This window comes from Capricornis sumatraensis, chromosome 1 (assembly GCF_032405125.1).
Source record: "Capricornis sumatraensis isolate serow.1 chromosome 1, serow.2, whole genome shotgun sequence".
Taxonomy (NCBI): Eukaryota; Metazoa; Chordata; class Mammalia; order Artiodactyla; family Bovidae; genus Capricornis; species Capricornis sumatraensis.
The window spans coordinates 258,211,779-258,227,646 of NC_091069.1; the positions used below are offsets into that span (position 1 = coordinate 258,211,779).

General features: G+C 53.9%; 1 protein-coding gene across 1 annotated transcript in view; it reads right to left on the bottom strand.

Annotated features, from left to right (window-relative positions):
• The window catches only part of SH3BP5 (SH3 domain binding protein 5), a 72,643-nt gene that overhangs the window by 29,040 nt on the left and 27,735 nt on the right, over positions 1-15,868 (bottom strand). The window contains exon 3 of the mRNA XM_068971841.1: positions 13,208-13,336. Coding sequence (XP_068827942.1) covers positions 13,208-13,336 — 129 coding nt within the window. The remainder of the gene's footprint in view (positions 1-13,207; positions 13,337-15,868) is intronic.

The following is a 15,868-nucleotide window of genomic DNA, read 5'->3' on the forward strand; positions in this document are numbered from 1 at the left end:
ACCATACCATGGACGACAATCTGCTTACTGAAATTCCATGGGTTTAAGTGTGAATCTTATCCAGTAAATCCCCTCACAGAAAACTTCAGAATAATGTCTGACCATCTGGGCACTGCAGTCCAGCCAAGTTGACACATAAAAGTAACCATCACATCCGCTATAGTTTTTGAGCAAGATTATCAGCAGAACTGTCTCTGTCAAGAGTCAGTCAAGAGGTTAGGGAGGGACAAGTGGAGAAGGGGGCACCGGGAGGCAGGAATATCAAATGAAAGGCAGTTTCAAGAATCCAGGCAAGACACGAGGGCTTCCAGCAAAGAAGTGACAGTGGTTAATGAGTCATTTTAATTTGTATGTACTCAAAGGAAGTATGAATGGGTTCTGTGACTCAACAAAACCACACACACACACACCCCTTTATGAAAAGCTGGCATTTCCTCCCAGGACTCCAGCATAAAACAAAAGGAAGGAAGCTTTCTGCAGAGCAGAAAGGGATGGAAATGATGGAGCAGAGAGATACAGGGCATGCGGCATTTCCCGCCTCAGAGCAGTCCTGCGCTGACTCTGGGTTACCTTCACCCACTTCAAACCCTTTCCAACCCAGAGCCTCTCTAGGAGATAAATAAACCACAGCACAGATGTGGCAGAGTTGGTTAGCTGCCTCCCAAGACCCACGCTTCCCTCCGCCCTTAGAAACAAGCTGCTAGCTAAAACCCTCCAAGCCAAGCCTTTTTGCAGTCCCCACGGCTGTGCCCAGGCTCAGTGGGAAAACACCTCTCGGCCTTCTCTGTTCAAAGGGAACCTCTGCTTGGCTGGCTTGAGCCTGAGATCAAGAGACTTAAGTTCAAAGAATGAGCGGACGTGCAATGAAAGGGAAGCAGCGTGGTTCTCTGGGACTTTCAGGCAGACTCTTAGGTTAGAAGGGGCATCCCTCCCTTCCCCTTCCTCTCCTCCAGTCTGAAACACAGAATGTGACGGCTGGAGCTATCTGGACCATGAAGGGACTTTTGAGGATAGGACTCACGTGCTAGGATTGAGCAATAAAGATGAGGCTGGATCTCAGATGACCCTGGACTCACAGCAAGAGTCGAGATTGCCTCATTCAGGCCTTTTTTCATGTGGGGGAAAAAAAAGGATTCTTGTGTGTTTTGGCCACTGTTTTTAAGTCCTCTGTTGCTTGCAGCAAAATGCGGTTTCCATTTGATAGAGTATGAGGCCATCATTTTGTGCATGGTTCAGTTCAGTTGCTCAGCCGTGTCCGACTCTTTGCGACTCCATGAATCACAGCACACCAGGCCTCCCTGTCCATCACCATCTCCCGGAGTTCACTCAGACTCACGTCCATCGAGTCAGTGATGCCATCTAGCCATTTCATCCTCGGTCATCCCCTTCTCCTCCTGCCCCCAATCCCTCCCAGCATCAGAGTCTTTTCCAATGAGTCAACTCTTTGCATGAGGTGGCCAAAGTCCTGGAGTTTCAGCTTTTATAAATTTCAGAACTGTAGGCTGTAGAGGTTAATCTATGTATTTTCTTACAGGCTTGGGATGGAGATGGGGCCAGACTGAAGAGGACCCTATATAAACTAATACAGTACACTTAATTTCCTTCCAACCACCACCCTCAAGAGAGCCCGCTACACATGCCTGCAGCTGCCCTGCTTGAGGGCCCAGGCCAGTATGAAAACACCCCCCAGCTGTCTCTGTACCAAGAGAGCTGGCTTCAGCCTGAGATCAAGAGACCTAAATTCAAAGAAATGAGAGAACCTTGGAAGACACAGCATGATTTTTAGAAATAAAAAAGGCCTGGCGCCATCTCTGCCGTATTGCTTTGCCAAGAGGCTGAGGAAGACACTTGAGACGTAACAAATCGTTGAACAGGTGGTATTTTTGTTTTTCACTTCCATTTAAACCGTTAATACGTCTCTGAAGTGAGGCTTCCTAAGTCAGCCAATCACCACCTTGAAAGTGAAAGTGTTAGTCGCTCAGTCGTGTCTGACTCTCTGCGACCCCATGGACTATAGCCTGCCAGGCTCCGCTGTCCATGGGATTCTCCAGGCGAGAAGTCTGGAGTGGGTTGCCATTCCCTTCTTCAGGGGATCTTCCCAACCCAAGGATCAAACCTGGGTCTCCTGCACTGCAGGCGGATTCTTTACCAGGTGAGTCCCCCTGGAAGCCCCAGATCATTTCTTTAGTTGAAGCAAAGAGGCACTCTTTCCTCTATGAGAATGCACGCATTCCCAAGGGCCTAAGTAAGTTCTAAATAGAAACATGAATAAACAAGCTAATGAATAAATGATTAAACTAACAAATAAAGGCACTCAAGACAGGGAAGGGGAGCAAGACAGGGAAGGGGAGCAAGCCGGAGGGAGGCTGACCACGGACAGTGGCTGGGGAAGTCGGAGGAAGAACAGCTGGAAGCCCACCTTCTGGAACATCCCTCAGAGAAACCCAGCGGGTGTGGCCTCCCACGAACCCCCATGAAAGGCAGCAATCAAGCCAGGGAGGGTCAGGAGGAGACAGAGGGGCTTCCCTGGAGGGTCCAGGGGCTAACACTCCACACTCTCACTGCCTGGGGGACAAGTTTGGTCCCTGGTCAGGGAACTAAGATTCTGCATGCCTCGTGGTGCAACCGTAAAACAAGAATTCAATATGAAAAAGTAAATATTAATAAATTTAAAAGAAAATTTTAAGGACAGAAAAAAATCTCAGACTCAGGCAGCTATCTGAGAAACCCCATTTCCTCCTAGAAGCACCAAAGGCTGGGCATGTTTTAGTTATTTGGAATCCTAACACGTCAGCCTGCCGGGTGGCAAGGTGGGGACAAGCCTCCACGGCTGTGAGCGCTGTGACTGCGGGGGCCCCAAGAACAGAGGCTGACTCTGAAACTACTCTATCCATCTGGCCGATGACTCAAACCACAACTCGCCTCCTCGGCAGGGCTGCCAGATTTAGCAAATAAAAACACTGAACTTCGAGGTCCACCTGAATTCCAGGTAAACAATCTGTTTCAATGAAATGTGTCCCAAGTATTGCATCGGACAGAAAGATGCTTAAAAAACGAACAAGGATTAGGAACTCAAACTGACCTGGGTGTCCTGTGTTCTTTCTGCTGACCCTACCCCTTTAGGGCTTAAACTTCACTAGAACCTTCCGCCACGCATGAGAGGAAACTCGCCTGTGGCCTAGACACCTCACCATCTCCTTCTCACTGTGACGGGGGTGGTTCCTTCACACACGTTTTAAGAAGCTCCCACTGTGTGATGAGCCCCGAGCTGGGACTCAGCCGCACCACCAGGCCCAAAGCAGAGCATCCCAAGCCATGCGGGTGTTTCTAAGCAGAAGGACTTGAACATCCAAAGACCGTAAACCTCGAAACCTCGTCAGTCATCAACTTCTCAGTGTGAATAAGCCCATCAGAGCCTTAGACGGGAAGTCTTCCTAGAAGGGAAGCGCGGACATGAGGTCTTACTGGGAGGGGGGCAAGGGGAGAGGAAAGGAGCACAGAAGGGCAGGCAGGGGGCATCCCCAGGTGAGGAAAGGTCAGTCAAAATGCTCTAGAGGAACGCTACCATTGGCTGGGGACCAAATCCTGTTGCCTGGCAACATAAAAGGCCTACTCACGTTGACAAAACTGGTAGCAAGAATACTCTGCTACCCATCAACTGAGAAGCCAGTCACCCTGCTGCTGCCTCCGAGGGAAGGCCCATGATTTACAGGAGGGGGCAGAGAAGACAGATGAGAAAAAGAGAACCGTTCAAGGAGGCTCGTGGTTTCAGATTCAGCGCAGAACTCCACCCCCGCTGGTCTGCGGTGACAAACCGCAGCTGTCAGCTTTGAGCAGCACTTACGGGAAGCGGGCAGACCTCAGTGAAAGGCCACTAGAGGAAAAGGGACAGTCCCCAGGAAGACCCCCGACCGACCAGGCGTTAGGAGACAGTGCTCTGGGATCACAGCTTGCCACCAGCCCCGATCCTGGCTTCCTGCTGCCCTACCAGGCAGGAAACAGTCAAACGCAGGTAAAGATGGTCCTCGAACCACAGGAGAGAAAACCTCAGGTCAGCCCCCTCCCTCCCAGCCATCAGCCAGGGGAGAACGTCCATCCGTCCATCCGACCGAGGCACGGCCAGGTCAGCAGGAGGGAGGGCGGCTCCAAGGGGAGTGGAGGGCATAGACCCTTCCCAAGGGAGCCTGGAGACCCTCTGTCCATCAGGAGTCTTCACCCTGGGTCAGGGGGGCCACTCCTCCTCCCCCCGCCCCCCAAACCCCATCCCGACAGGAGAGTCAAGGCTTCCCAAACACAGCTGCTCCTTCCCCGGAATCAGCCACCAGGACTGCAAGGCAGGACCCGGTCCTGCGGGCCCGGGAAGGTCAACAGCACACCCCCCACCTGCTGTAAATCCCCAGCCCCATCACCCAGCCCTCAGCCCGGGCGCCCGGGGGACGCGGTTCCCAGGACCCGGGCTGCAGCCACCCCATGGGAATGTGGCCAAGGACGTCAGTGACCCAGACCTCCTCACCCGGGCCCCCGGGGAGCGCTGCCCACCCCGGACAGACATGGGCTCAGCAGAAACACAAGCGAAGAGGACCCAGGGAGGCAGGACGGAAGGACACTGGGGTCCCAGTGGGGGAGGGAGTTTCACAGGGCCCAGTGGTTGGCAAGGGCCCCCCAGTTACCCCAGGGCAGCAAAGGCAGCCCTGCAAGTCGATGGCTTCTCTTACCTGCTCCCCCTGGGACATGCCAGGCTGTGCTCAGGCCTGCCGACCGCCCCTAAATGCTGTTGAAGCGTCAGCAGTGGCCTGCCACCAAGAGGAGGGAGACGAGGGTTCAAACCTTGGCTCCTCTCCATGGGACCTGTGGTCCAGACACTCTCCTTACCTCCCAGAGCCTCAGTCCCTGTCCCCTTCGCTGCCTGGCAAACCTGTGTAGCAGCTATGGGTTCATGCCCATAAGGGACCCACCCCTGGAGGCCTGGGAGCCCCACAGATCCTAATAAAGGGGGGCTAAGGGAGCCCTTGATTCACCCAACTTCTCTAAGCCTCAGTTTTCTCCTCTGCAAAATATGTTTTTTAAACGTGCTACCTGGAGCTTGCACAGCATTTGAGAAAGGGCCTGGGGTACAAAGCGTTGCAACTCTCCTTCCCCTCCTCCCGCCGTCCTTGACCTCTGACCACACACCGTCCTCCAGGTAAGTGTCCCCTCCATGCTGCTGACACCCAGCCCCCACCATCCAGCCATCTCATCCTCTGTCATCCCCTTCTCCTCCTGCCCTCAATCTTTCCCAGCATCAGGTTCTTTTCCAATGAGTCAGTTCTTCAAATCAGGTGGCCAAAGTACTGGAGTTTCAGCTTCAGCATCAGTCTTTCCAATGGATATTCAGGACTGATCTCCTTTAGGATGGACTGGTTGGATCTCTTCACTGTCCAAGGGACTCTCAAGAATCTTCTCCAACAACACAGTTCAAAAGCATCAATTCTTCGGTGCTCAGCTTTCTTCATAGTCCAACTCTCACATCCATACATGACCACTGGAAAAACCATAGCCTTGACTAGATGGACCTTTGTTGACAAAGTAATGTCTCTGCTTTTTAATATGCTGTCTAGATTGGTCATAACTTTCCTTCCAAGGAGCAAGCGTCTTTTAATTTCATGGCTGCAGTCACCATCTACAGTGATTTTGGAGCCCCAAAAAATAAAGTCAGCCACTGTTTCAACTGTTTCCCCATCCATTTGCCATGAAGTGATGGGACCAGATGCCATGATCTTCGTTTTCTGAATGTTGAGCTTTAAGCCAACCTTTTCACTCTCCTCTTTCACTTCCATCAAGAAGCTCTTTAGTTCCTCTTCATTTTCTGCCTTAAGGGTGGTGTCATCTGCATATCTGAGGTTATTGATATTTCTCCTGGCAATCTTGATTCCAGCTTGTGCTTCTTTCAGCCCAGCGTTTCTCATAATGTACTCTGCATATAAGTTAAATAAGCAGGGTGACAATATACAGCCTTGATGTACTCCTTTTCCTATTTGGAACCAGTCTGTTGTTCCCTGTCCAGTTCTAACTGTTGCTTCCTGACCTGCATACAGGTTTCTCAAGAGGTAATTCTCCACCTAGGGAAGGTCTTCTGCAAACAAAGCCAATGTCCAGATTTCCCAATAAAGAAGACTACATTGGGGATTAACATGGGAATTGAGGGTACTTGGCAGTTTCCCCTCATTGAAAACGTGATTTCCCTGCCGTTCAAGGTCCCAGCACTCGCCCATCCTTTTGGGCTTGGAGGGCTTTCCATCAGGAACAGGTAAGGCAGCTGCCCTCTTCTTGCTCTCTGCCAGATTGTATCTTCACAAGCAACTGAGTTCTTACCTGCCCTGCCTGACGTCGCCCTTCTATCAGCATCTTCCACATCCCCTGCCAATTAGCGGAGGACTGTTTGCCCCCACTGGGCATTTTTGAGGGTGGTGGTGGTGTTTTAGTTTTGTTTTTTAATGTAGCAGATTCACCTTAGAAAGGTATTCTTTGATGGCAAAATACATCTGGGGCAATAACTTACATTCTTTTCCTTTCATCCAGTGCTTTACAGGAACTAACTTACAATCATCGTGCTAAACTGCAAAAATGGCCGTAACCCTTCGCAGGTGCCTTGCAGATGGAGTTTGTCTTTTCCCCCCCTCTTGCATTTGGACGGGCCATGTGACTTACTCTGGCTAACAGTACATTAACAGATGCGATGCAAGCAGAGGCCTGAAAAGGGGCTGCCCTTTCTGCTCCTGGGGTCTCAAAGAGTTGGACCCGACTGAGCGACTTTCACTCACACTCACTCCCTTTCTGTTCCTAGAATCCCAGCACCATATGAAGAAGCCTGCACTAGCCTGTTGGATAAGGTGCCTGTCAGCCAGCTACCCAATACCTCAGCTGAAAACCAGCCAACTCCGTGACAGATAAAGCCATCCCAGGGGCCTCCCTGATGGTCCAGCAGCTAAGCATCTCCCTTGCAATGCAAGGGACACTGGTTCAATCTCCGGCCCGGGAAGATCCCACATGCTGCAGCGCAAGTAAGCCCGTGTGCCGCAGCTCCTGAGCCTGCATTCTAGAGCCCGTCCTCCGCAACAAGAGGGGCCACGGCTGTGAGGCGCTCTTACACTGCAAAGAAGAGCAGCCACCACTGGCCACAACTGGAGAAAGCCCGCCTGCAGCGCAACCCAGCACAGCCAAAAAGTAAAGAAACCTTTTACAGAGCAACCAACCCCCGGCCAACCCATCGGCTCACTGTATACTCATGGGATCAGCCAAAGGCTGAGATCAGAAAACTGCCCAGCAAAACCATCAGATAAATAAATGTACAAAGCCACTGAGTTTGGTTTGTTTCACAGCAAAAGCTAACTGATACACAACTCCATTTTTCTTTTTTCTTTTGACCACGCTGTACACCATGCAGGGTCTTAGTTCCACGACTGGGAGCAAACCCAAGCCACCTCCACTGGCAGCTGGGAGTCTTAAGCAGTGGACCCCCAGAGAAGTCCCTACAGCTCCATTTTAGAGATGAAGACACTGAGGCACCAACATTAGGCAGCCTGCCCAGGTCCCACAGCTATTACGTGGTAAGCTGGGATTCAAAGCCAGGCAGTCTGGCTCGGAGGCCAAGCTTTGCCAGCTGTCCTACAGTTAAGTCAGCTAAGCTTCAAACATTTCCCCTCCCACCACCTCCCCAAAGAAGGTTAAAGGACTGGACGTGGGCCCCGTAAATACAAAACGGGCAACTGTCAGCACTGAATAACCCTGACTACTTTGCATTTGTGCTGCACTTCAGAGTTGCAAAGTCTCCTGACACACTCGAACCATTTTAAAAATAACAAAGGTGGCCTGAAGGTTTGCGATCACAGGACTCGATCTGACTCACAGGAGGGAGATGAGCTGAATGACTATCACAGTGTGGTCTACACAAGCAGTGGGAACACCATTCAGCCTTAAAAAGGGGATGAAATTCCAACACAGCCACCATGGGTAAGCCGTGAAGACACGATGCTTAAGTGAAAAAACGCCAGTCACAGAAGGCCGAACTCTGCACCAGTCTTCTTTCCTGGGGTACTTGGAGGAGTCACGACCACAGGCACAGAAAGCAGAATGGTGGTCGTCAAAGGCTGGGGCAAGGGTGTGGTGGGGAGACTGTTTACAAAGTGCAGGCTACACCTCGGGAAGATGATAAAGTTCTAAAGATGGACGGTGCTGAGCGCTGCCCAACAGGAAGAATGTACTTAATGTTACTGAATTGTGCACGTGAAAATAGTTAAAACGGTAAAACCTATGCTAAATGCAGTTTACCGTAATTTTTCAAGAAGGAAAGCTATAACAAGGGTTGGGACGGGCAGTGACGATATGATAGGCTTGGGGCCACTGTTAGACTATTTAGAGCCCGAGGAGCAGCAGAAGCACGAAAGTGTCGTTCAGGGCCGAGTCACAGGGCTCCACCCCCTCGTCAGAACGTCCCGGTCACACACAGGCTAGACGGGCTGGCAGATATGTCAAAGCCACCTTAAAGACAAGCTCTGGCTCACAGACAAAAACCCTCAAATAAATCAAAGTCTGTTTCCTGCCCCGGCTCAACCCAGGGGAAAAAAAAAAAAAGTGTCCTGCTTCCTCTTAGCAGAACTCAGATTAGGTTCTCAAGATCACAGGGCTGGATCTGACTCATGGTAGGAAAATGAGTTGACATCAGGAACAATAAAGTCAGTGCAAATTACTGATGAGCAGACACAATTTCTAATGGCCCAACAACCACAGATCTTTGCAAACTCTTTTTGGAAAACCAAGCTGTATATAAGTCTTACCCTTTATAAATCTCCGTTGTTCCCCTGAGACTATGGATAGACGGATGATACAAGCATTCCAGACATCATGAAACCATAAACAGTATTATCTCTTTTTTATTTTCAAGAAAAATTGTGTGTATGTGTTAGTCACTCGGTCATGTCCGACTCTGCGAACCCACGGTCGCCAGGGTCCTCTGTCCATGGGATTCTCCACGCAAGACAAAGGACATATATAAATATTAACAGGAGGTATGGGGGCTTATTTTCTTCTGAATTTTCTAAAAAAAAAATTTTCTTAATGAAGTCTAAGGTCACATGGGGGCTCCCTGGGTGGCTTAGTGGGGTAAAGAACCCGCCTGCAATGCAGGAGATACGGGTTTGATCACTGGGTTGGGAAGATCCCCTGGAGAAGGAAACGGCAACCCACTCCAGCACTCTTGCCTGGGAAATCCCATGGACAGAGGAGCCTGGTGGGCTACAGTCCATCGGTTTGCAAAAGAGTTGGACACAACTTAGGGACTAAACAACAATAACAAGGTCATATAGGGATTCCGTCATCAAATATTATCTTATTTAAGTCATGAGAGGGGCTTCGCTCGTAGCTCAGCTGGTAAAGAATCTGCCTGCAATGCAGGAGACCCCGGTTTGATTCTTGGGTCAGGAAGATACCCTGGAGAAGGGATAGGCCACCCACTCCAGTATTCTTGCCTGGATAGTCCATGGGGTCTCAAAGAGTCAGAGATGACTGAGCAACTTTCACTTCATTAAAGCCAAAGGACACCTCCTAACTCTCATGGTCTGTGACCATCACTGTTTCACTGTATTCAGATCACTGTTCCCACAGCGATGAGGATGCTGAGGCTCTGAAGGTGCCTTATAACACACTTGGAGGAGATGCTCTGAAGGCATCTCTGACACCATTGCCGCTACACACAGTCAGAGGGGCTTGCAAATATATGCAGGGGCGGAGGTAAGAGCAGAGGGGGAGAACAGGGAGCCCCACTTCGCAGCAGCTGGAGGCAGGCCTGCCCCCTTCGCCACCAGGAAGGTCTGAGGACACGGACGCACAGACAGACCCGGCCACCTGGCCAAGCCCAGATGGCCCACTGTCCACAGAGATGAAAGAAGGCACATCCGCGCCCAGCCTTGGCCTTCGAGGGCCATTCCAGTTCCTCGGCCAGAGACCAAGGTCCCCGGAAGCTGAGGTGCAGGGGAGACGTTGAGCCTTCTCTGCCCTTCTTACTGCCCACTTGTAAGGAGGAAGGAACTTGCGGAGGGGGTGGTTTGCAGGCATAAAGCTGGGCAGGATTCCCCGACATTCATCTTGGGCTCTGCCAGCTGATGGAGAGCGCTCAGCCCCAGGGTCTGTACCACGTCATGAGGCCTGACGACTGCGCGGCTTGCCCGCGGGACTCGGTCACCGCGTGACCACGGCTCTCACCGGCCAAGAGATGAGAGGGAAACACAAAGCCACGATTCACGACTGGCCAGCAGGAGTGCCCGCCCAACCCAGCTCCCCGCTATCTTCCATCTAAGAGGACTGGGTGCAGAGAAAAGGGAGTGGTGTGAAATCTATTCCAGGTGTGTCAAAGCCAACTGGGGACTCACCCACCAAATCAGATTTGAATCAGCCCAACCCAGATGGAGCCGGATTTGCCAGTCGGCTCACCTAGCCACACGGCAGGGGAGAAGCTGCAAGGAATGCAACAGTGAAAAAGGAAAGCTCGGCATGCCAAGGGAGGGCTGGGAGGAACATCTGGTCAACCACTCATTCACTTACTGGCTCATTTGCTCCTTCTGAATGCTGGCACTGCCGACATGGAAATGACCCAAGCAGACCAAATTCTCTAAGTCTGGAAATTTCTCTAAGACCAAATTCTCTAAGTCTGGTAGTGGGATTTCACTACCATAAATAAGTGGATGGTAAGAGGTCACAGGCTGAGAACTGCTATGGAGAAAAGGCCTATCAAGGAACGGGGTTTGGGGTGATGGAGATGGTGGGCTGGCGGTTATCATTCCAGTGTGAGCCCAGAAAGGCCTCATTGATTAAAAAGAAAAGAAAGTGAAGTCACTCAGTTGTGTCCAACTCTTTGCGATCCCGTGGACTGTAGCCTACCAGACTCCTCCATCCATGAGATTCTCCAGGCAAGAGTACTGGACTGCGTTGCCACTTCCTTCTCCAGGGGATCTTCCCGACCCAGAGATCAAACCCGGGTCTCCCACGTTGCTAGCGGATTCTTTACCCTCTGAGCCACCATGAAGTGTCACCTGAACAGAAGCCTGAAGGAGATGGGATGGACCAGGCAAATCCTGCCGTTAAGACAACACACAGAGGGACAGAGGGACGCGCAAGTTCAAAGACTCTGAGACAGGATGAGGTTTGGCACCAGCTCAGCCAGAGGAGGTCACCGCCCATCAGCCAGGGCTGACAACCTGACGGGCCCACCTCAGAGGCCACTGAACACAGAGGTCCCTTCAGCAGTTCTGCTCCAAAATCTCAGTGCTGGGGACCCAGTGGGGAAACTCCCAGTGGGGATGCCACTACCAAGGGTCCAAGGGGATGCTTTCACAGGCCGCTGCAAAGTCCCCCGACGGCACAAAGACCTCTGGGGCCTCAAAAGGCCCAAGGATTCAAGTGATGGAACCTTTCAGAACAGGGGATTTCGTGCCCTCCTCAGGACTGACCCAATGTTTATAGTATCAGAAACGTCTCCTCCAATTTAAACAGAACCCTTCACACTACGAGGTCAAGACCACTACCACCCTGGGACATGGTGGGTGAGACCCGTCTCCCAATAGGGGGCACCTTGAAGGCTGTGACACAGGGCACCCTGGAGGGGGGGTGCCTCAGGGTCAGGGGCTTCTGGGGACTGGTGAGCACCTTCTGGAGAAGGACTTCTCCCTGGAAAGCTGAGAGCCCGGGTGGAGCGCAGAGGGAGGGGGAGAGCAGAGTGGCTGAGATGCAGGCTTCTCGCAGGCCAAGGCGCCCGGGCCCTGTGACGTCACACAGCCCAGGGCAGCAGGCCAGGGAAGGGCGGGTTTCAGGCCGCTCCGTCCAGGAGCCAAGGCAGCGTCTGCGTCAGGTTCCAAGCAGAAAGCTCAGCTCAAGGTGCAGAGCTGCAAAACCCAAGCCTGCAGCGAGGATCTGGGCAGAACCACCAAACATCCAAGGGCTCCCCGCTGAGACGTCTGCGGGGCACCCGGAGCAGGGCCAGGGAGAGGAATGCCCACGTCCTGGCCCCGGGTCCTCCGTGGCTCGTCTTACTGCATTCCTGGGGCTCCCCTTCCCAAGGGCTCCCCTTCGCCTGCTGCCTCCCCACCTCCGGGCCCAACAACACGCGTTGCACACGCAGAGGGGGCTCACAGGGGCACCCGCCCTCGCCGAGCGTCGGGTTACAGGCAGAGACTCGGGGAGGCAGCATCTTCCATCACCAAACGCACGGCAGGGACAGGACCTCACTATGGACCAACTCCTGAGCCCTGGGGGTGAGCCGGCCGGCTCTGCCGTGTTGAGAGCTCTCTTCCTTCCTATTCCTGGAGCCTCGACCTGACCCCAGGAGGCCCTCACACCATGACGATCCGCAAGGACGCCCTCTGAAGCCGGCACCCCCAGCGGCCGCCCCCTTTTCTGGTCTCGGGGCCTCTGTCGCCTGTCTGTGCTCTCGGGCCAAAGAAACAACGTTTCAAGAGAGGGAAACGGTCAGCTCCTCCCGAACCTGGAAGGAGAATTCGACGGAAGGAGCGTTCTTCCTGGGGCTGACAGGCAGTCACTAGGGAAGCAAAGGACAAGCCAGATGTTCTAATCATAGCCTCCCATCCACGTGAGCTGGCCTGGCAGCCTGGGAAGTGGACCAGGTACCAACTCCAGCAGCGAGGCACTGCCCAGTGACCCTGCTCAGTTGTGTGACTCTTTGCGATCCCGTGGACTGTAGCCTACCAGGCTCCTCCATCCATGGGATTTTCTAGGCAAGAGTACTGCAGTGGGTTGCCATTTCCTTCTCCAGAGAAAAGAGCTTTACCATCTGAGCCACCAGGGACGTAATATTACATTGTTAAAAGCTCAGTCACGTCCAACTCTTTCATACTGGAGTGGGTAGCCTATCCCTTCTCCAGGGGATCTTCCCAAGCCAGGAATCGAACCAGGGTCTCCTGCATTGCAGGCGGATTCTTTACCAACTCAGCTATCAGGGAAGCCACTGGTGGCGACATCCAAACGCCAGCACCCACATGGCATTAACAGCACTGAGAGCAGGAATGAAGGCAGGCTGTGGGGTGAGAAAACAAGGCACCATCTCCAAACGCGCCTCCTGACGAAGTCACGGCTCTCCTGTGCCCTGGCCTTCAGCAGCAGGGCCTAGAGGTCAGAGGTGCCCACAGCACCGGGCAGGGCAACAGGCAGACCGGGCGCTTACCTGCCTCGCCACCCTCCGAGCCTCCCAGTAGGGCTTCGAGTCCTCCACGGCCTTGCCGATCTTCTTCACCAGCTCATCCAGCTTCACCGTCGCTTCCACCAGGACAGAGCGGAACTTCTGACGGATGTCCTGCAGACAGGAAATTGAGGACAGAGTTCAGGCTTCAGGAGCCTGCAGAAATCCACTCAACTTCCCCAGAAGGATCCGGAAGGGCCTCCACTCGACCAGGAAGCCTGTGCGTACAAGCCCGTATCAACAACAACAACAGCCCCCGAGAGAATCTGGTGTGATACTGCCAGCATCCCAGCACCTGTGCCGGCTGGTATGGCAGCCCCCCAGCTGTACGTGGCTACTGAGCACTTGACTCTGGCTAGCGAGACGGACAGAAGGAGCTTTTCACTTAGGTCATTTTATTTAGATATGCTTAAACAATCAATGAGGCCATGACCACCGTATCAGACAGAGCAGGTTAGACCGCAAGGCTCCGTCCAGGGGAAGATGCCTAACCCGGTCACCCCGGCAGTTTCAGCCCAAGATGATGGCAGCATTCGTCACGCGCCCATGATGTCCCCAGTCCTGTGACACGGTCAACACTCAACAGTGCGTGCCAATTTCGGGCAGGCCAGATCCCGCGCTCTGCCTCGGGCTTGGCCTCTGCCTTCAGGATGCCTCCTGCGCGGGGGGTGAGATGGGGATAAACACAGCCCACCCCCAGAGAGTGTGCGAGGATGGGACCGGCACAGCTGGCGTGGGCCCCAGGACCCAGAGCCTCAGCAGGCCAGGTAAGGGGGTGGGAGACTCGCCCTTAGAGGGGACTCATGGGGAGCTCCCAGGCATACCATCTGCACGGAGGCCTGAGCACGGATGGGAGGAGAGAAACAGAGTCCAGAGCAGCAGCATAGCCATGCCCACAGCGGAGGGGAGGGGTCGGGCTGGCATTTTCCAGAGACTGCAGGAAGCTGGACGTCCAGAGTGTGGGGAACGGCCAGAGATGAGGGTGGCCACCCCCTCCGGAGACGCCACAAGCCATGCGGGCCTGGACAGGCATCTGGGAGAGGGGAACGGGGGGGCGGGCGGCACCAGGCTTCACCGCACCATCGAAGTCAGGAAACCAGGTCCACGGATGCCCCGAAGAGGAGAAGAATCACAAAGACAGTCTGGTTCCAGCTCTAGGAAGACACTGGAAGGGTCAGCTGGGGCTTCAGAGACCCAGTCCCCTCCACCCTTCCTCCCCCAGGGAGCTGGCCTGGCACGGCCACAGCCTGGGGAGTCTGCGTGCATCAGAGGGGCAACGTCCCAGTCCCCTCCACCCTTCCTCCCCCAGGGAGCTGGCCTGGCACGGCCACAGCCTGGGGAGTCTGCGTGCATCAGAGGGGCGACGTCCCAGTCCCCTCCACCCTTCCTCCCCCAGGGAGCTGGCCTGGCACGGCCACAGCCTGGGGAGTCTGCGTGCATCAGAGGGGCAACGTCCCAGTCCCCTCCACCCTTCCTCCCCCAGGGAGCTGGCCTGGCACGGCCACAGCCTGGGGAGTCTGCGTGCATCAGAGGGGCGAAGTGGGTGCTGGGAGAGGAGGAACAGCACATGCTCACCAGCCGCGGGGGGCCCCCAAGAGCAGCCGGCCACCCCGCTGGTACACACGTGTGCGTCACTGGCTGCAAAGGGGCTGCCTCACTATCTGAAGACTGCTTCTAAGCAGAAGATTATATGGACCTCGTGGGTCACTGGGATAGCTCACGGGGGGTCAGGAAGGCCCTGATCACGCCTAACTTGCTCTCCCCGCATCATTTCGCGCTTGAGCTTTCTAGGTGGGTTTGAAACATACGAACGTGGCCTTTGTCTTACACGAGCATCTCAGCCCCTGGGCACCCCCATCCTGTACGCGGGGTCCCTCCCCCCAGTCCTGTGTCATCATCGGAAGCTGCTCCGCCTCCCCTCTTCTCTGACCAGGTCTGCAGTCACGTGCTTCAGCTACAGCTGCTGAGGACAGAACAAGCTAGACTTGTCCTCCAGAGGACACACCGCGCACGCGCTCGCGGGCAGCCCTGCTGAGCTGCTGTCGGGCTTGACTTGCAGTCCGTGGGAGGCAACGTGTTGGCTGCAGCTCCAGACTTTCAGCAGAGAGACAGAGCTAAACCGGGTTAAACCTCTTTCTGCAAGCTCCGATCAAGTCACTTCTTTACGCATCGTTTTTATTACCTATAAAATGGTTCTTTTCCATCTCATAGGGAGGGCTGTTAGCTCCTAAGAGCTAACACCTAGATCGGGCAACACAGGGCCCCCATTCCTACCTGGCAACCAGAGGCTAGAAGTAGAGGAGAAAGCACCCCTTAGAGACGGTCCTTTCCAGCCCCGTGCCCTGTGCCTGAGCCACGACCAGCCTGATTCACCCGCTGACCTCCCCTCCCAGCCCTCGGAGACTTCTGACTGCCCAGAGCTACTCCTGGCACCAGTGACTGTAAGAGCTGGGTGCCTAACAGCTAGCTCCTGGGCACACAGTAGGTACTCAATAAATGCACACAATGTTTTTTTCCCCCCCGGCATAAAGAGACCCATGATTCTACAAGGGGGTGGCTCTGAGGGGCAGCTGACCCAGGAGAAGAAAACCTGCTTCGCAGACACATCCACACACACAACTGCATTTCCAGGCCACAGGCAGGAAA